The 20369-nt window shown below is 39.4% G+C and overlaps 1 protein-coding gene across 1 annotated transcript; it reads left to right on the top strand.

The window, feature by feature from the left end:
• Positions 1-475: 475 nt before the first annotated feature.
• Positions 476-16410, top strand: LOC140724335 (mucin-4-like). Its single transcript, XM_073038792.1, has 7 exons — positions 476-533; positions 1677-1792; positions 5779-5837; positions 6977-7182; positions 14102-14270; positions 15687-15866; positions 16355-16410. The coding sequence occupies exons 2-7, from the start codon at positions 1679-1681 to the stop codon at positions 16365-16367; spliced, it is 741 nt and encodes a 246-aa protein (XP_072894893.1). The 5' UTR covers positions 476-533; positions 1677-1678; the 3' UTR covers positions 16368-16410.
• Positions 16411-20369: the final 3959 nt, after the last annotated feature.

Consider the following 20369-nt stretch of genomic DNA (forward strand, 5'->3'; position numbering starts at 1 on the left):
TTGCATGTCATCCTCACTATCTCCTTGTTTTCTCTTTGTTTAGTGAATCTCATTTGAAATTCCATCCTAAAGTCTTAATAATAATTCATAAGTATTGCAGGATTTTTCACTAGATATTTCAATACATGTCAGAAGCAATGATAATGCTTTGTTGGCTATATAGCATAATAGTAATCCATCACAGCACATAGTGTCTTTTATCTTGAAATTAAATACATCCTATACGTGGGAATCTCACAGTTAGTGATTTATTAATGTATTTAATAACAAATATATTAATGTAATATAACTAATTAGTATCTGTATATAACAATATGTGTATTTGAATTGCTCAATTTCAGGAAATGGAACCACCTGCACAGCACTGAAAAGCCCATGTGATTCATCACAATGCTATCCCTCATTTTGTAACAATGGAGGGACATGCATAATCAGTTCTGATGGCTGTAAACCGGTCTGCCAGTGCCCAATTCAGTACCATGGGGAAAGATGCAACCAGGCGGTACATCAGTTTCAAGCAGAAGCTTTATCAAGTATGTTACATTTACTGGTACTGTATGTTTGATGCTCAGATGTTTTTAGAATTGACCACAAGACCATAAGACAGGAACAGAATTTTGCCATTCAGCCTATCAAATTATAGCTGATTTAATTTCCCTCTTAAGCATGCAGCTGTGGAGGCCAGGTTGCTGGGTGGATTTAAGGCAGAGTTGGATAGGTTCTTGATTGGACATGGCATCAAGGGTTATGGGTGGGGTGGGGAACGCCGGGAACTGGGGTTGAGGAGGTGAAGCCAAAAGGATCAGCCATGATTGAATGGCAGAGCAGACTCGATGGGCCAGATGGCCTAATTTTGCTCTTATGTCTTATGGAATTCCACAAATTCACCACGCTCTGGCAAAATAAACCTCCTCAATTTCTCCTTTGTTTGAATCCTATCAAATGTTCGTCTTGCAAATAATAACTAGACTTTAAACTTTTAAAAATATGATAAATAATTGAAAACACTCAACCAACCAAAGCAAGCAAGTTTTCATCTAGTATATCAGAATAGATGGTTTGAAGCAGATAGTTTGTGATATGGGGGCATTGATCTAAACAGGGTTAAATCTTACAATGTAGTAAATGCCTTCAAGTAATTAGGAACAATTCTTTACAGGAGGCAAATTACAAACATTGATTTAATAGTTTAGTTAATGAAATTTCAAACATTGCAACCTAACACTGGACTTGCACCCTAACTTTTCTTTCCTGCAGTCCTATAACACCTGTTAAAATCAAAAAGGCTATGAGTCAATTCTGGTGCAGGAGTCAAGAGACATGTTTTAACCTTCTCTATTCATTTCTTGGATGTGGATAGTCTTTATTGACAAAATGTTTTGTCAGAATTGGAATTTATAGGGTAAGGCAGGTGAATGAGGCTAAGAGATAATAAATCAGCCATGATTAAATGGCAGAGCAGAGTCAATGGAACAAATGGCCTCATTTTGCTCATTTGTTATATGGCCTTATAGAATATTTGTTCAAAAATGCAGGTACTGAGAATTTCACAATAATTGTCATACCAAGCACTGTTTTATTGCAGACTTTGTCAAGATTCATTTATACTTTGAAGAATGTTTGCACCAAATCTTTGAAATACTTATCATAGAATGTTGTAATATTGATGTTTTCAGCCATGCCAAAGAGATCAGTCAATATTACATTGAGGCTACAAGGTGTGAATGTGACTGTCTTAAGCACAAGAAACAGTCCAAATTACATCTCTCTGACTAACATCACCACAGGAAAGGTATGATACAACTTTATATTGTGGTTTATTACTTCTTTTCAATACTTGGATGGCAGAGCATATGAGTAAGTTATTCTAAAAATTATATATGACATAAATATGTCATATTTGTTCATTTAAAGTATTACACCAAAACAAAGTATTTTTAAATAAAGAACTTGGCAAATTTTAATTCCTTTAAACTCTGAGATTGCCATTTGAGTGGAAAAATTGAAAATTTACCTCATAGAATATTTATTGCTATTGCAATATAATTTTGATGCATAGAGCCCAGAACTATTAAATGCAAGTTTAAGTCAGCAGTCTTGATTTCCTAGTAAATGGCAAAACATTGTCAGTGAACTCTATAAAGTTTTTGCAATAAAGACAGAGCCATAAAGCACTATAGCACAGAAACTGGCCCTTTGGCCTATCTACATGATGCCAACCTGTTTCTCCTGCTATCTACCAGCCCCTGGACGATAGCTCCCCATACTCCATGTACCTTTTCAAACTTCGCCCTTAAATTTTGCAATGGAACTTACATCCACCACTTCTGCTGGCAGCTCATTCCACACTCACACCATCTTCTAAGTGAAGATTCCTTCCCTCTGGTTCAACTTAAATATTTCACCTTTCACCCTTAACCTATGACTTCTAGTTCTATTCTCACCCACCGTCGGGAAAAACCTGGAGGTATTTATCCTATCTATACCCCTCATAATTTTCTACATCTTAATAAGATCTCCCCCTCCTCTCCTGTGATCCAGGAAATTAACTCCTAACCTATTCAACCATTCCCTATAACTCAGACCTGACAACATCCTTGTAAATTTTCTTGCACTCTTTCAAGATTTTGTTTTCTGTAGCTAGGTGACCAGAACTCCACACAATACCTAAAATTTGGCCACACCAATTTCTTATACAACTGCAACATAACATCCAAACTCCTGTACTCAATGCTCTGATTTATGAAGGTAAATGTACCAAAAGCTCTTTTTATGATCCTACCTACCTGTGATGCCACATTCAAGGAATTATGAATCTGTATTTTCAGATTCCTTTGTTCTACCACACACCTCAGTGCCCTACTATTTACTGGGTAAATCCTGGCCTGTTACGTCCTACTGAAGTGCAACACCGCACACCTATCGACATTAAATTCCATGTGCTATTATTAAGTCCAGTGACCAGTCCGGTCACCAGTTGTGTGCCTCAGGGATCTGTTCTGGGACCCCTACTCATTGTGATTTTTATAAATAACCTGGATGAGGAAGTGGGGGGATGGGTTAGTAAATTTGCTGATGACACAAAGGCTGGAGGTGTTGTGGATAGTGTGGGGGGCTGTCAGAGGTTAGAACGGGACATTGATAGGATGCAAAACTAGGCTAAGAAGTGGCAGATGGAGTTCAACCCAGTTAAGTGTGAAGTGGTTCATTTTTGTAGGTCAAATACAATGGCAGAATATAGTATTAATGGTAAGATTCTTGGCAGTGTGGAGGATCAGAGGGATCTTGGGGTCTGAGTCCATAGGACACTCAAAGCTACTACACAGGTTGACTCTGTGGTTAAGAAAGCATACGGTGCATTGGCCTTCATTAATCATGGGATTGTGTTTAAGAGCCGAGGGGTAATGTTGCAGCTATGTAGGACCCTGGTCAGGCCCCACTTGGAGTACTGTGCTCAATTCTGGTCGCCTCACTATGAGAAGCGCGTGGAAACCATAGAAAGGGTGCAGAGGAGATTTACAAGGATGTTGCCTGGATTGGGGAGCATGCATTATGAGAATAGGTTGAGTGAACTCGACATTTTCTCCTTGGAGCAACAGAGGATGAGAGGTGACCTGATAGAGGTGTACAAGATAATGAGAGGCATTGATCATGTGGATAGTCAGGGGTTTTTCCCCAGGGCAGAAATGGCTAGCATGAGAGGGCATAGTTTTAAGGTGCTTGGAAGTAGGTACAGAGGAGATATCAGGAGTAAAATTTTTTATACAGAGAGTGGTGAGTGCGTGGAATGGGCTGCCGGCAGTGGTGATGGAGGCAGAAACGATAGAGTCTTTTAGGAGACTCCTGGATGGCTACATGGAGTTTAGAAAAATAGAGGCCTGTGTATAAAGCCTAGGTAGTTCTAAGGTAGGGACATGTTCAGCACAGTTTTGTAGGCCGAAGGGCCTGTATTGGGCTGTCTGTTTTCTATGTTTCTGTGTTTCCATTTTCCCATCTGGTCCAGATCACACTGCAAGCTTTAACATCCTTCCTTGTTGTTCACTACACCCCCATCCTACCGTCATCTGCAAAGTTGCTGATCCAGTTTCCCACATTGTCATTGCCTTCCTGTCAGCTTGAACCAGTCTGGCCATCCTCCTCTGGCCTCTCTCATTAACAAGGTGTTTTTGCCCACAGAACTGCCAATGGCAGGATGTTTTTGATTTTTGCACCATTCTCTGTAAACTCCAGAGACTGTTATGCACGAAAATCCCAGGAAATCAGCAGTTTCGGAGATAAACAAGACATCCTATCTAGCACTAACAATCAGTCCACAGTCAAAGTCACTTACATCACCCTTTTGCCCGTTCTGGTGTTTGGTCTGAACAACAACTGAATCTCTTGACCATATCTGTATTGAGTTGCATGATAGGCTGTTTAGATGTTTGCATTAATGAATAAAGTGGCCACTGATTGTAATTGGCAACTGGGCTAATTCAATGGTTGCAAGATGCTTTGGGAAGTCCTACAGCTGTAAAAGTCATGATACAAATATATTAAATTATCAGGTATAAACACTCTCCCCATCCTATGATACTTTCTGTGAAATTACTCTTGATTTGTGAAGGTTTTTTTTTTAACAGGAGCCTATTTATTCCTTTTACACAATACTGCAGTTTTTAAATCCCTTGTGATTTTTTTCAGCACAACATGACCAGAGCTTCCTCATCACCAGTGATTGGTTTTGTCTTGCTCTTGCTAGTCCAGTTAGGAGTTTCCTAAGTTTAGGCCTGAGTCAGGAAAGTGGGCAGAAGCTGGGTTCGATAGATTTCCGTAGGGAAGTCCCATCTTACTCTTCAATTCAAACACATCAAAAGTTTTATCAGCAGAAGGCTAATACATAAAATAATGAATGTATTTTCCTTAAATGGTCAGCATTTCCACCCAAAATAGAATATTGAGAATATTTCAATTTCAAAACTTTCTGAAAGATCTTAACTATGTCATTTGGAACTATATGTGTTTAAGTTACGATTACTTTATTTTCTAAGCAATTATGTCAGCTAAAATTACTAAGACATTGAAGAGAAATAATATTGAAATAGATCTATCTTAATTAAGATCTATAAAATAACGATATGATTATCAGAGGTAAGATCTTTCTCCCTCAGCTATTTGGTATTTATGGGGCTCAAATTTATGTTTATTGATAGTAAAATTAGAGGGGAAAAAGGTTTGGAAATCATTTCCAAAAAAGGATCATACTGATGCACCATCAATAACTCTCTGAGACGTGAGGCGAGATATCGGCTTTTATTGACTGGAAGAAAGAACAAGCAGCAATTGACCACCATGCTACATCCGGGAGACTGAGGGCTGGGCTCAGGCCTCAATTGCCTTTATACCGGGGTCAGTGGGAGGAGCCACAGGGGCAGTCAGCAGGGGGGGGGCATGTCCAGACAGGTATATGTAGTTCACCACAGATACAGAGAGGAAGAGCTGTTGCATTTAAAACAAAACTTGACCAGGCTCTGTAAGAATCACAACCTGCAGAGCTGTGGACCCAGAGCTGGGAAGTTGGATTTACCCACAGACCATTTTTGATGGGCATTATTACTAACAAGCTGATTGGTCTATTTTTGGTGCATATTACAATAACCCTACACATCTCCTTACATGTATCTCTACAAATACAACTATGTTTGTTTTATTGAAATTATTATGCTGCATAATTTCATTTCTCAATGTTTTAAAGATGACTATGGAGCATTTATTTATCTCTCTTTATTAATTTCTTAGGTCTACGGAATTCTGTCCAATTTAGAAAGATTTGCCGAGAATTCTAACCCTGTGTTTTGGTTGGTATATTTGAAACCTTAATCAACTACATTTCAGATAATCTTAAAACCAAATAGTGTGCTAAGGAATAAAACTTTTCAGAATTACCTATGATTTAAACACAGTTTCAAATTCAACCAGTGAGAATGAATAATAAGTATTTATTCAGTAAAACAAATGAAATAAAATTTGAATAGTAGAAATCTGAAAAAAAGAATAAGAATTGATGACGATAGCATTAGGCTGTGGAAATGCAGTATTTCAAGTCAATGAATGTAAATATGGAAGGTTAAGGAGTTAAGGACTTAAATTCAAAGAAAAGGCAGAAGGGAGAGTTGCAAAAAACTGAATGGATAGTGAACCCATGTACACTGCCTCACTTTTTTTTGCTATCTTTTTGCACTACTTAATTTAATTTTAGTGTATAGTTCTTAAGTAATTTGTAGTATCTTTTTTTATTTACCGTAATGCATTACAGCTGCAAACAACATATTTCATGACATATTAAAGCTGATTCTGATTCTGAGCAGAGTAAGATTTGCAAAGAGGTTAAGCAACTAAATAAATGCTGGTGTCATGCTAAAAAGTAATCCTTTGCTCAGAATCACATTAGCTTCTTCCTCCAGTAGGGCATAACTTCCAATGCTCCAAGTAGATCAAATTCATGTCTAAATACGGAAGCATATGGCTGATGTGCCAAGCCTTTGCTGGGGGATGAGGAGAGAGCTCATGGTAAATCCTGGCCTTAAAGTTATAAGGCTTGGATGAAAAAATACATGGAATTCTAATAAGTGCTACCTACTAAATATCTTAGTAACAGCAGGCAAACATTATCTTTTATATTATGCAATTATCTATAGCATATTTTAATTCTTTAAATCCCTAAGATCTATGTTGAGCTTTCTGAAATAGCTCAAAATACACGTGATACATTTCTACTGCATTTGTACTGGCATGTATCCTTGTTATGGTTAGTGCTGTAGCTTTCCACAACCGCAACTCTCAATTTTGTGATACATCTCTTATTCTACATTGTTTTTGATAAATATCATTTAATTGCAGTTTTACATTTAAATGGCACATGGACAAATAACCCTACTGTTACAGGGAAAAAGTTACAAATAAACATTACTTTTCTTTGCATGTTACCCTGCGACAGGTCTCAAGGAGAAATAGTAACCACTGCTGTTGTATCATCATTCACCTACAATGGAAACAAGACCATCATTGATTACTTGAACAATAGATTGTCCACTGTGATTCAAGATGCCTTTAATAACCGACGTCGGTTTAGTCGAGACCTGAACCCTGATGATGTTCAGTTTGGACCTTTAAATGAAGATGATGTTAAGGATGTAACTACACGTAAGTGAAAGATTTTTGCAAAAAGCAGAAAATCCCACCAGTACGGTCAAAGTGCTGAGCAAGTGCCAGATGATACTGCTTTACACATTGTTTACAACACGATTTTAAAACAGATTTATTGCTTTCCAATTAATTACCAGATGTAGAATAAGAACATTGAACACAATTATAATGCACAAGGTTGGCAAAATGTTAATGAATCTACCACTGAATGTACTAATTATGGAAGACTTGTTACTGTCGCTATACAAGAACAAGGATGAAAATAACATCTCTCTCTCCCAATTTTCTCTTAACCTATGTGCACTTTTTTGTTCGGACCTTACAAAAAATTCCAAGTAACTGTAAACTCTAAACTTTAGATCAACTTCTTAAAAAATGTATCATGAATATATGTCAATTCTTGGGGAAGAAAATAAGAACGCCATTGACAAGAGAAATGACAGTGACCAAATAAATAAATTACAGATCTGGAATAAATTGCTCAACAGGCACAAAAAAGCTTTTATATTGATACTACAGACCAGCATTATAGTAAATATTCTAACTTAAATATTCATTATTCCCTTCCATTGATTCCAACAAAAGTTATTTTTCAAAAATTTAGGAGAAAAACAGAACCATAAAATTCAGCTGAAGTAAAATGGAAGCAGAATTACACAATGGGTATATGAATAATATTTTAACATTAAATTCTGGATTAAACATTGTTAAAGAGAAATATTTCGGTCAGCCCAGCTTTCAAAGTTAAATTAATGAGATTGTGTAATTAACAATTTCACAAAACAAAGACTGAAAGCATATATTTCAAATGGCATTGGTCATCAATATGAATCATTGCTCTGACATTCTGGTTGGCAGTTCAGTTTATTGCAGCAATAAACTTCATTTCATAAGTTATTAGTGTCTTTGTACTTACCTTCAGTTAGCCAGCAGTGGATTTGTAATTCTGCAGAGCACATTGGAGGACTGCATTTTGCATATTACATGGTTTTCCATGTAAAGTGAATGAATGCTAATCTCAAAATTAGATCAGGTTTCTAATAACCGACTTATGTCACAAAACTTGTTGTTTTGTGGCAGCTGCATGCTGCAAGACATAAAAATTACTTTAAGTTCCAATAAGACACAGTTCAAAAGATATACGAGCAGAATTAGTCAATTTTGCCCATTGAGTTTGCTCCACCATTTCATCATGGCTGTCCATCTCCTGCCTTCTCCCCATAACCCTCTATTTTCTGACTAATCAAGAACTCTGCCTAATGTTCTTGGCCTCCACAGCTGCCTGTGACAATGAATACAACAGATTCACCACTTGTTGGCTCAAGAAATGTCTCCTTATCTCTGTTCCAAATGGTCAACCCTTTATTCTGAGGCTGTGTCCTCCGGTCTTACACTCCCCCACCAGAGGAAGCATCCTCTCCACATTCATTCTGTTGAGGCCTTTTAACATTCAATTGGTTTCAATAAGATCTTCCATTATTCTTCTGCATTACAGTGTGTACAGGCTCAGAGCCATCAAAAGCTCCTCATATGATAAGCCTTTTAATCCTGGAATCATTTTGTGAACTTCCTGTTGTTACGAACCCCATAACTGGATCACTTACCAGCAAAGATAGAGAGGTCCATTGAAGTCTGATGGTACTATTTTTTAAAGTTTTTATTTATAAAGGGGCACAAAAGTAAAGTTAATACAAACATTCAGATAATATACGTCGTCAATACTCAATCTAAAGCGCGGGTATAGTAATAATCATCAATAAGAAGTAGCTCTATCATTTTGTCTAGGGGTAAAAATATTGTCCGATGGAAATATAAAAGTCTCTCATGTTCATGCAGGCTTTAGCCTTTGGGGACCGCTGGGTTTTCACTTGTTGGAGAGAGAGAGAGATTTGTGATAAGATAAACTTGCCCGGGTCCTTTGATGAGGCCAATCCGATGTGTCGGGGGAGTTGGTTCCCCGTTGATAGTTCAAGAAAGTCGTTTCTGTGGTATCAGCCACCGGCTCCCAGGCAACGGGAACCGCACGCAAGTGGCTTTCTTCAAATGGCTACCCGCGGTTACGGGATCGCTAGCGTCTCTTCTGGTGCGTCTGAGGGGCCGTCTCTACAGCCCCTCTTTTATCTGGACTCACGGGGTTTCAGATGTCAATCAGGTTGGGATGATGCAATCTCTCTCCGTAGCTCAGCCCATGTTGCCCTGAGAGCTGGCACGTAGTATAGGATCGCAATCCACAAAGGTGTCTCCAAGAAACAATGGCCAAATCCGTTGCTTTGTCTTGCTGAGGGGCCAGGACACATTCCAAAACCTTGAGGATTCTCTCTCATTTCCTGGGTCCAAGACCCGAATTAATAGCGATCTTGCGATTCTCAAGAAGGAGGGGGCTGAGATCATAACACTGTGAACTGTCTTCAATGTCAGTACATCTTTCTTAGACAAGGGGCCCAAAAATGCTCACAAAACTCCAAGTGAAGCCTCACCTGTGCCTTACAAAGCCTCAACATTATATCCTTGCTTTTATATTCTAGTCCTCTCAAAATGAGTGCCAACATCACATTTGCCTTCCTCACCACTGACCCAACCTACATATTAAAGTTTAGGGACTCCTGCACGAGGACTCCCAAGTCCCTTTCCAGCTCAGATTTTTGAATTTTCTTGCCATTTAGAATATAGTCTATGCTTTTATTTCATGACACTGTACATATACATCATGATACTGTATTCCACCTGTCCTTTTTTGCCAATTCTCCTCATCTGTCTAAGTCCTACTGTAGACTTTCTGCTTCCTCAATACTAACTGCCCCATCACCTACCTTTGTATTTTCCTCAAACCAGGCCACAATGCCATCAATTCCATCATCCAAATCATTGATATATAATGTAAAAAGAAACCGTCCCAACACAGATCCTTGTGGAAGACCACTAGTAACTGACAGCCAACCAGAGATGGTCCTCTTTATTCACAGTCTCTGCCTTCTGCCAATCAGCCAATGCTCGATCCATGCAAGTACCTTTACTGTAATACCAGCCTCATGTGTGACATCTTGTCAAAGACCTTCTGAAAATCTAAGTATGTGTACACAACATCCACCAGTTCTCCTTTGTCTATCAAGTTTGTTATTTCTTCAAACAATTCCAACAGATTTGTCAGGCAAGAGTTCCCCTTAAGGAAACCATGCTCACTCAGGCCTATTTCATCATGTGCCTCCAAGTACCCCGAATCTACATAATTAACAATCGATTCCAACATCTTGACAACCAGTCAAGTCAGACTAACTGGCCAATAATTTCCTTTCTCCTCCCTCTCTCCCTTCTGGAAGAGTGGAGTGACATTTGTAATTTTTCATTCCTCATGAACCATGCCAAGATCCATTCATTCTTGAAAGATTATTACTAATGCCTCCATGATCTCTTCAGCCACTTCTTTCAGAACACTGGGGTGTAGACCATCTGGTCCAGATGATGCATCTACCTTCAGGCCTTTCAGTTTTCCAAGCACCTTCTCCCTAATAATGCCAACTTCATTCACATCTCCCCCTTGACACTCGTGAACTTCCAGCATAATGCTAGCGTCTACCACAGAGATAAGTGATACAAAATATTTATTCGGTTCATCTGCCATTTCCTTGCCCCCATTACTACATCTCCAGCATCATTTTATCTACTCTCGCATCTCTTTTACACTTTATATATCTGAAAAACTTTTTGTATCCTCTTTAATGTTATTGGCTAGCTTACATTTGTATTCCATCTTTTTCTTCTTTATGACTTTCAGGTGCCTTCTGTTTGTTTTTAAAAGGTTCCCAATTCTCTAACTTCCTACTATTTTTGGCTTTATTAGAGAACATACATAGAATAGTACAGGCCCTTCGGCCCATGATGTTGTGCCCTCAAACCCTGCCTCCCATATAACCCCCCACCTTCAATTCCTCCATATACCTGTCTAGTAGTCTCTTAAATTTCACTAGTGTATCTACCTCCACCACTGACTCAGGCAGTGCATTCCACGCACCAACCACTCTCTGAGTGAAAAACCATCCTCTAATATCCCCCTTGAACTTCCCACCCCTTACCTTAAAGCCATGTCCTCTTGTACTGAGCAGTGGTGCCCTGGGGAAGGGGCGCTGGCTGTCCACTCTGTCTATTCCTCTTAATATCTTGTACACCTCTATCATGTCTCCTCTCATCATCCTTCCCTCCAAAGAGTAAAGCCCTAGCTCCCTTAATCTCTGATCATAATCCATACTCTCTAAACCAGGCAGCAACCTGGTAAATCTCCTCTGTACCCTTTCCAATGCTTCCACATCCTTCCTATAGTGAGGCAACCAGAACTGGACACAGTACTCCAAGTGTGGCCTAACCAGAGTTTTATAGAGCTGCATCATTACATCGCGTCTCTTAAACTCTATCCCTCGACTTATGAAAGCTAACACCCCATAAGCTTTCTTAACTACCCTATCTACCTGTGAGGTAACTTTCAGGGATCTGTGGATATGTACCCCCAGATCCCTCTGCTCCTCCACACTACCAAGTATCCTGCTATTTACTTTGTACTCTGCCTTGGAGTTTGTCCTTCCAAAGTGTACCACCTTACACTTCTCCGGGTTGAACTCCATCTGCCAATTCTCAGCCCACTTCTGCATCCTATCAATGTCTCTCTGCAATCTTCGACAATCCTCTACACTATCTACAACACCACCAACCTTTGTGTCATCTGCAAACTTACCAACCCTCACATCCAGGTCATTAATAAAAATCACGAAAAGTAGAGATCCCAGAACAGATCCTTGTAGGACACCACTAGTCACAACCCTCCAATCTGAAGGTACTCCGTCCACCACGACCTTCTGCCTTCTGCAGGTAAGCTAATTCTGAATCCACCTGGCTAAACTTCCCGGGATCCCATGCCTTCTGACTTCCTGAATGAGGTTCCTGTGGAACCTTGTCAAATGCCTTACTAAAATCCATGTAGATCACATCCACTGCACTACCCTCATCTATATGCCTGGTCACCTCCTCAAAGAACCCTATCAGGCTTGTTAGACATGATCTGCCCTTCACAAAGCCATGCTGACTGTCCCTGATTAGACCATGATTCTCTAAATGCCCGTAGATCCTATCTCTAAGAATCTTTTCCAAAAGCTTTCCCAACGCAGATGCAAGGCTCACTGGTCTATAATTACCTGGACTATTCCTACTACCTTTTTTGAACAAGGGGACTACATTCACTTCCCTCCAATCCTCCTGTACCATTCCTGTAGATGAGGACATAAAGATCCTAGCCAGAGGTTCAGCAATCTCTTCCCTGACAAATTCAGCCCCATCTATCCCCCTTACAGTCAGGAGGTGCCAGTCAATATGAGGAAAGCTGAAATCACTCATAATTACAACCCTGTATTTCCTGCACCATTCTAAAATCTGCCTGCTTATCTGCTCCTCGGTGTCCCGAGGCCTACTCGGAGACCCACAGACTACTCCCAGCACAGTGATTGATCCCTTCCTATTTCTGACTTCCACCCTCACCGACTCAGTGGACACTCCCTCTGCAGCGTCCAACCTTTCTATAGCCGTGATACTATCCCTAACCAGAAATGTTTTTCTGCCCCCTTTTCTACCTCCCATCCTATTCCTTTTAAAACACTTAAACACCGGTACCTGCATCAGCCAATCCTGCCCTTCCTCCAGCCAAGTTTCAGTAATGGCCACAACATCGTAGTTCCACATACTGATCCATGCTCTAAGTTCATCCCCTTTATTTCTAATACTCCTGGCATTGAAATAGACACATTTTAACCCCTCTAACTGGCTACATTTATGTTTTGTCCCCTGCCTGCCCTTCCTCTCCAACTCAGAACACATAGCATTATGCCCTTATCTTTCTACCCTAATCTCTGCACTCACCTTCTGATTCCCAGCTCCCTGCCAAACTAGGTAGTGTTTGGGGACTGCTGAGAAATCTGATGGGGGAGTGGGAGAAGTTGTTCCTAAAACTTTGAGTGTGGTCTTCAGGCTCCTGTACTTCCTGCCCAATTACAGTAATGAGAAGAGGGCATGTTCCAGATGGTGAGGGTCCTTAATAATGGATGCCACCTTCTGGAGGCATCACCTTTTGAAGATTTCCTCAAAGATGGAAGGGTTGTGGCAGTCAGGCTGAGTCTACAACCCTTTGCAGTCTCCTTTGGTTCCTTACGTTGAAGTCTCAGTATGCAGCAGTGACGCAACCGTTCAGAATGCTGTCTTCCACACAACTGTGGAAATTTGCAAAAGTGTTTAGTTACGTAACACACCTGCTCAAATGGTTCATGAAAATATAGGTGCTGGAATGCCTTCGTCATGATTGCATCAATGTATTGGCCCCATGATAAACCCTTTGAGATGTTGATATCCAGGACCTTGAAGTGCTCACCCTTCTCACCACTCAATGAGGGCTGGTGTGTATTCTCCCAACTTTTTGTATCTGAAGTCCACAATCAGCTCCTTGATCATGATGAAGGTGAATGCAAGATAGATTCTACACCATTCAACCAATCAATCTATCTTATTTCTGTATGCTTCCTCATCACCATCTGAGATCCTGCCATCAATGGCTGCAGATTTATAGATGGTGTTTGAGCTGTGCTAAGCCACACAGCCATGAGTGTTGAGACAGTAGAGCAGTGTTAAAGTGTGCCTGTATGGACTGCAAGCAAGGAGGAGATGTTATTATTGATCTGCATTGAGTGTGACCTCACAAAGGAGAAGTGAGGTCCAGTTGCAGAGGGAGGGAGAGCAAGGGTAGAAAAGATAGCAATATCCAGAATGGATTTGTAATTGAGGTCACCAAATGGACTATTTGGTTTGAACAAGGGCAAGAACATTTTTTATGTTCAAATTAGTAAAGGACAATTTAGCACAAAATACATGTACTTTCTTCTTACAGTATCAACTGAGGATTTGTTGAGGTACTTAAGCTGCAATCAAAGTACTTTTAGCGGGTACAAACTAGAATGGGATGATGAAAAAGGGGCAATTTGCCAATCCCCCTGTGAGATGAATTACTGTATGAATGAAGCCGAGTGCCAGCATCTGACAACTGGACCTTCATGCAAGTATGGAATGAAATCATTTTAATACCTTTTGATTTTTAATATTTTTAAACATTTTACATTTTGGATCTTCTATGCATACAGTTTTGTCAGTTCAACATAATACAATGGTATTATAGAGAAACTTCTGAATACCTTCATAATTTGCTGCACTGTGGATAACATCACTCACCCAAACACTGAACTAATTCCATAACCTGTGGACTCATTTTCAAGGACTCCAACTCACATTCTCAATGTTTATTATTTATTTATTTATTTCTCTTTTTTGTATTTGTACAATTTGTTGTCTTTTGCGCATAGGTTGTTTATATTTGCTGTGTGCAGTTTTTCATTAATTCTTTTGCTTTTTCTGTATTTACTGTGAAAGCCCACAGGAAAATGAATCTCAGAGTAGTATACAGTGACATATATGTACTTTGATAATAAATAAATTTACTGGGGGATTGGAGCATTGATAGCATGGAAAGGGTAGGAGGGGTGTGTGGAGAACATAAATTTAAGAATAGAGAAGCAGTGATAATGAACCTGAAAGATTGTTAGAATTGTTATGAAGACTCATCTCGTTCACTGATGCTTCCTGGAAAGAATCCACTGTCATTCCAAGTGATCCTCTTTGTGCCAAGATCTCATTGTTCTCTTCGACTATGTGATTCTAGACCACCAACATAGTCAACATTGAGCTGAGCCCTCAGTTCAAGGGCAATTAGAGATGGGCATTAAATAAAAATATAAATCATTGCCATTCTCCTAAAATAAACCACCTCAAATTTGAGCGATTAATTTCTCCTCAGCTGTTTTGTAAATCTTTCAAGACGTTAGTCATCTCAGAAACACTTTCAGATAATGCTGAAAAATAGTAAAACAAATTCCTGCATCCATAGAATTCTTTTCATTCTCACCAGTGCAGTAATCAAGACAGGAATCAATGTAAACCAAGGATAATTATACTAGGCCTACAGACCCAAGGCATCATTGCTCTCTACAAGAATGTACTATATCTAGAGATATCTAGGCTAGCTCCATTGCAGCTCCCATTGTTAATGAGATAGCTCCAGATCACCCTCCAAAAGTTCTTCCATTGTACTCTTTATCTGATTATACTAGTAGCATACCCTAGTTTATTCGGCTTGGTCTTGAGTCCACCAGAGAAAGAGGGACTTCATATGAATTGATCTTGCAGGGGCAAGTGAGAAATCAAGGGCTCCTTTGTACCTGACTGGCTCAGAGTCTATTAAAGAATGTCTGCATTCCAGGTGAACATACTATATCTTATCTTCAAAAATGTATAAGAATAACTCAAGGGCATGTGATCCACTGCTAGTTTGGTGGATAACCTCTTCCTCTTCCTACAGGTGTAAGGCTGATTGAAGTAACCCATCTTGTTCAGTTCTTAGCACTGTGTCTGTTTATCTCCAGGTGCGTTGACAGGACCATATATTCCAGTTATGGCAAACACTGTGAACATCTATCCATAAAGTTGGGCGCCTTTTTCGGCATTCTATTTGGAGCTTTGGGCTTCGTGGTGATAGTATTATCTATCATTATGTGGATATGTAAACCTCCCAAAAAGGGAGGACGTGTAAGTGATATGAGCAGGTATGCTATTACTTCGCATTCCCAAAACTGTTGCAAAAGTGTTTTATGAATGTGGCCCATAAGCTTTGCTCTTGATTTGTGCTGTGTAACTAAATCACATTCTCCACCATCCAACCGGAATTAAGTGATATTGCTACTGACTACATCAACTAAATCAGCAGTATGTTCCACAACACTTTGCATCTATGGAATACTTTTAATGAGGCAAAAAAGTGTATCATTCAGGAAGCTGGGAAGCATGGGGCTATTTTAGATAAATGGACGAATCTGAATTAAAACTAATTTACAAAATATATCCTCAACTGTATGCTACTGATCTGGAAAGTGTATTCATATAGTTCCAGTATCTTGAAACATACAGTTCCAAGCACACAGTGTTCGGTTTACTTTGACAGAAGCTGACAGCAAAAATGTATTTGTGTGAATAAATTGCTGAAGCCAAGTACCATGCAACATCATTTTCATATTAAAATGTACTTCTCTTGCAGCGAAAAAAGTTAAGAAAATAATGAAAGATACTCAGCAAAAAGGAATACATGGAAATGTAAGTATCTTAGTGAGAACCTTACAAATGTGTCTACACATCAATGCAAGCTGACTTCAGAGTTCCACCTCTGACTTTAGAATTGTGTTGTACTTACACTAAATTCAATGGTTAAATGCTTCTTACGGTCCTCTGCAATTCAACATATTGTAATCTTGATTTTAGAGATTGTCCTTATTCCTATCATTATTATTCACTTTCATATCTCAAAAAAAAACCTTCCCGCAGATGAATAAATTCTGTGCATCTCCAGAACTTTGCAGCACCAGAGATTGTATTCATCACAAAAAAAATCAGCAGTTTAAAAAGAAATGTGCACCAGCAAATTGGGAAACCTTAGTAGGCAATGAATGTTAGCTAGCAAGATCGAAAGAAATTAAATAATTGTACAAGAAGGGTGTTCCAACAGAATTTTTAAGGTTTGAATTTACAACTTATTACCCTTTCACTTGTGTTGTTCTAATAACTCTATTTTATTTAAAATCTAAAACTGTGTTGCTTCACTACAAATAAAGGAGATCCTTCATTATAGCATCTCCAATAATTTGTGATTTCTCCAGATTCATGATTTTTGTCTGCCCATTCTGCTTCCAATTGTATGACTTCAGTTGTCCCAATAAACACCACATCTGAAAACTGTTCCAGCCTCTGCTCACCATATGCTCATGTAGACCAATTTTTACCTTTCAACTGACACTTCTATGTCCATTTTTTCAGGCTTGGATTGCGGTATTGCATTTTATTCCACAATTTTAGCATTGTTATTTTATGCAAATATAACATTACTATTTATCTTCCTGAGCTGTTATTCCAATTTAACGTTTCAGTCTGGTTTAGGTTTCTAACTGCCTAAGGACCGTACTGTGTAATATAGCTTTAAAAGATTGACACATTTGTATGTATTTGTCACCCTTATTTTCCTTGGTAGTTCTGATCCAACTCTTGTTCTTGTTGACCCAAACCCCTCCACACTCCATGTTTCTTTGCCATTGTAGAGTTCTGCCATGATTTTGCCTCAAAAGCAAGTCCTCTTGCCATCAATTCACTGTCCTCATCTCTAGACACGCTTTCCTACTAACACTGTGATTAAAGAGGCAGATATTTATGTCAAGGTAGAGACTAAATTCAGGACTAAGAAATGCATACACAAAATTCTGGAGGAACACAGCAGTTCAGGCAGCATCAGTCCCAAGGACTATTTTATTTAACATCTAAAACAGTGCTGCCTAACTACAAGTGAAACTATAGCAGATCTTTAAATACCTCATTAATAAAATGTGTAATTAATATTTGTTGCCCCTGAGAAACAAGCTAATTAACTCAATTTTATTAAATCAAGTTAATTTAAATACACAAATAAAATTTCAATTGACATCAGGTTTGTCTGCTTCTTACATGCTAATTCAGTTCCTTCCCTTTTACTGTCAAGTTACATTTTAGTTGTTATTTCTCATTAATTTATGAAAGCTGGATAAGAAATATTTGATGATGATGATGATGATGGCTGTTCCTTCACTTCTGAAGATCAGAAGGGAAGAGTCCTCAGGAGTAATGGCACGATCATTGGTGATTTTAGAGGAGTTGGGACTGCAACTTCCAGTGTCATCTAACACCTGTTGTTTCACCCCTTCTCCATCGCTGTAGGACTTTTCTTCCTGCCTGCACTGTGCAGGTTTATAGTGAGACCGATTCCACTCCGCAGGCCAGGAGACATTCCACAATGGCACAGTGAGCTGCGATGACTGGAAGGCTGTAGGTTTTCCTCCTCATAGACAGACTACCTGGCTAGGCTAACAAGTCCCTCTACCTGGATTTGAAATTGGAGTTTGCCAACCAAGGCTGATAGCCCAGCCTGCCTGCCCGCCCAGTTATACCCAGAACACTCAGTCGCGCCATGACATAGCCAACTCAGTAAGAACAGGGAAGCCACGTGAAGGCATTGCTATGGGCGCAGTACTGTAGGAGATGCCATATGTGAGTGACATCCTGCATGACAAGCCAAACAGTGGTCGTGCGGCAATCATTACACCTGAAAAAGAGAAGCTTCCCATTACTTAAGTGAGCAGGACGTCCAACCCAGGACTCGCCCGTCCCCAAGAAATATTTAATAGTTATTAAACCCCATATTTAATAGCATATATTAATTTAGTTACTGAATAATAAAACCAAGTTGAGTAATGTATTGGTTAGTTGCACATCTCTGTGCTCACAGAAAGACATGTTTGCAATCAGGGCTGCATCAGCGCCATCTTCAGCTCAGTTCCTTGCAAGCAATGAGAATTCTTTCCACTCCGGCTCTGTGGTTCTGAGTGATTAGTGAATCAAATCCTCTGCTTCTCTGACCTGATGTTTCCCGGGTGCACAGGAATCGGTGAATCTGCAAAGATCGTAGCAATTGTCCTGCTGTTTTGTTTTTCAGAAAAATTAAAAGACCCTCTGAAATGGAAACTACAGGTTGATCAAGATAGCACTGAAGAATCCAATTGTGACCTTTTTACTCCCCTCAAAGTGAAGCTATGATTAACAAGAAATGAAATAAACATTTGTGTACTAATGTATAATTTTTGCATGCATCAATTTTCAGTTATTTAACCTCTAAATCAAGATACGTTATCCTAATATTTGACAATGTTTACATAAAAGTGCCATTTCTATTGACTGTCTCATCAAATAAATATGTTTAATATTAGCACTTTAACTTTTGTGAAAACAATATATCGATGAATAAGATTTGATTAAATAAAACAAAATGGAATTTATTTTTATAAAGCAAATTGAATGAGTAATTTAATATTCTTGTAAGGAAATTATTAAGCGGTACTTCTATCAAAATTATGCATTGCTAATTTAAATAAAATATGGTCTAAGGGATGATTACATGTACAGAGCTTTAAGAGTCTTTACTTTAAGAGTCCACATGTAGACTTATGTGAACTGATTTATATGGACGATGGATTATTGTAGATCAACTGATAGGCTTCAATGGCATGGCACTCAGACTCAGGACTGTCCTGTGTTACGAAAACCCCGTAACCAGGTAACTTACCAGCAAAGATAGATGGATCAGCTGAGTCGGATGCTACTATTTTCAAACGTTTTATTCAAAAAGGGGCACAAACGTATGGTTAATACAAAACATTCAGATCATATACATCGTCAAAACTCAATCTAAAACACCGGTGTAATAATAATCATTCAAAACACAAGCTCGATCGTCGTCTAGGGGTAATGTAGATTTTATATCGTTCGCTGGATATCTAAAAGTCTTTTAGATCACGGCAGTTTCACTTAGTTGCCGGCGGAAGTGTCGCGTTGGTGCACTTTTGTTAGAAAGACAGAGAACATTAAGCATTTACCCGACAGGTTTTCCAACCTGTAGGAGGTAGTCGGAAGTCTCGTTGGGGGAATGGACTCTCATCTGTGGCTTCCCCTGTAGCTAGGCCATCTTCCGTGGTGAAGTCGCCAATCCCAGGCAAGGGAAGGACGCACACGAACCCCACCACCGGCTGTAGCTATTAAAACGCTGTCGCAGGATTTCTAGCGTTTCTTCTTCGTGTGTTTCCTTGGTGCATCTGGGTGCGTCTGAGGGTCCTCCCCTCAGACATTCCTTTATACTTCTTCACGGGATCGCAAGTGTCAATCAAGTTGCAGGTAATGCGATCTCTCTCTCAACCAGCCCACTTTGCCCGAGGGCTTTTCAGGTGGTCTCCATGAGACAATAGTCAAAGTCACCTTTATTCTGCTTCTTGGGAGAACGTGGTCTTCCGCACGTCTCTCTCTCTTGGGTCAGTTGACCCCCCTTAACTAGAGTTCTTGCGATTTTCACAAAGGAGGGGGCCAACGGCATAACACCTGTCAATAACCTCCACTAAATACTTTCCTTCAGCATTAACAAAAAATACAGTTTGGAGTGACATGATGAAACAATAATAATGCATTCACTATTCTGGCCATTTCTG

Source organism: Hemitrygon akajei, chromosome 3, assembly GCF_048418815.1.
Source record: "Hemitrygon akajei chromosome 3, sHemAka1.3, whole genome shotgun sequence".
Classification (NCBI taxonomy): Eukaryota; Metazoa; Chordata; class Chondrichthyes; order Myliobatiformes; family Dasyatidae; genus Hemitrygon; species Hemitrygon akajei.

Bases quoted from the DNA above. Each gene is read 5' to 3' on its own strand.
- LOC140724335 (XM_073038792.1), top strand. From the start codon at position 1,679: ATGCCAAAGAGATCAGTCAATATTACATTGAGGCTACAAGGTGTGAAT. The intron at 1,793-5,778 runs GTATGATACAAC...TTAATTTCTTAG, and splicing joins CTAACATCACCACAGGAAAG to GTCTACGGAATTCTGTCCAA. The intron at 5,838-6,976 runs GTTGGTATATTT...ACCCTGCGACAG, and splicing joins AATTCTAACCCTGTGTTTTG to GTCTCAAGGAGAAATAGTAA.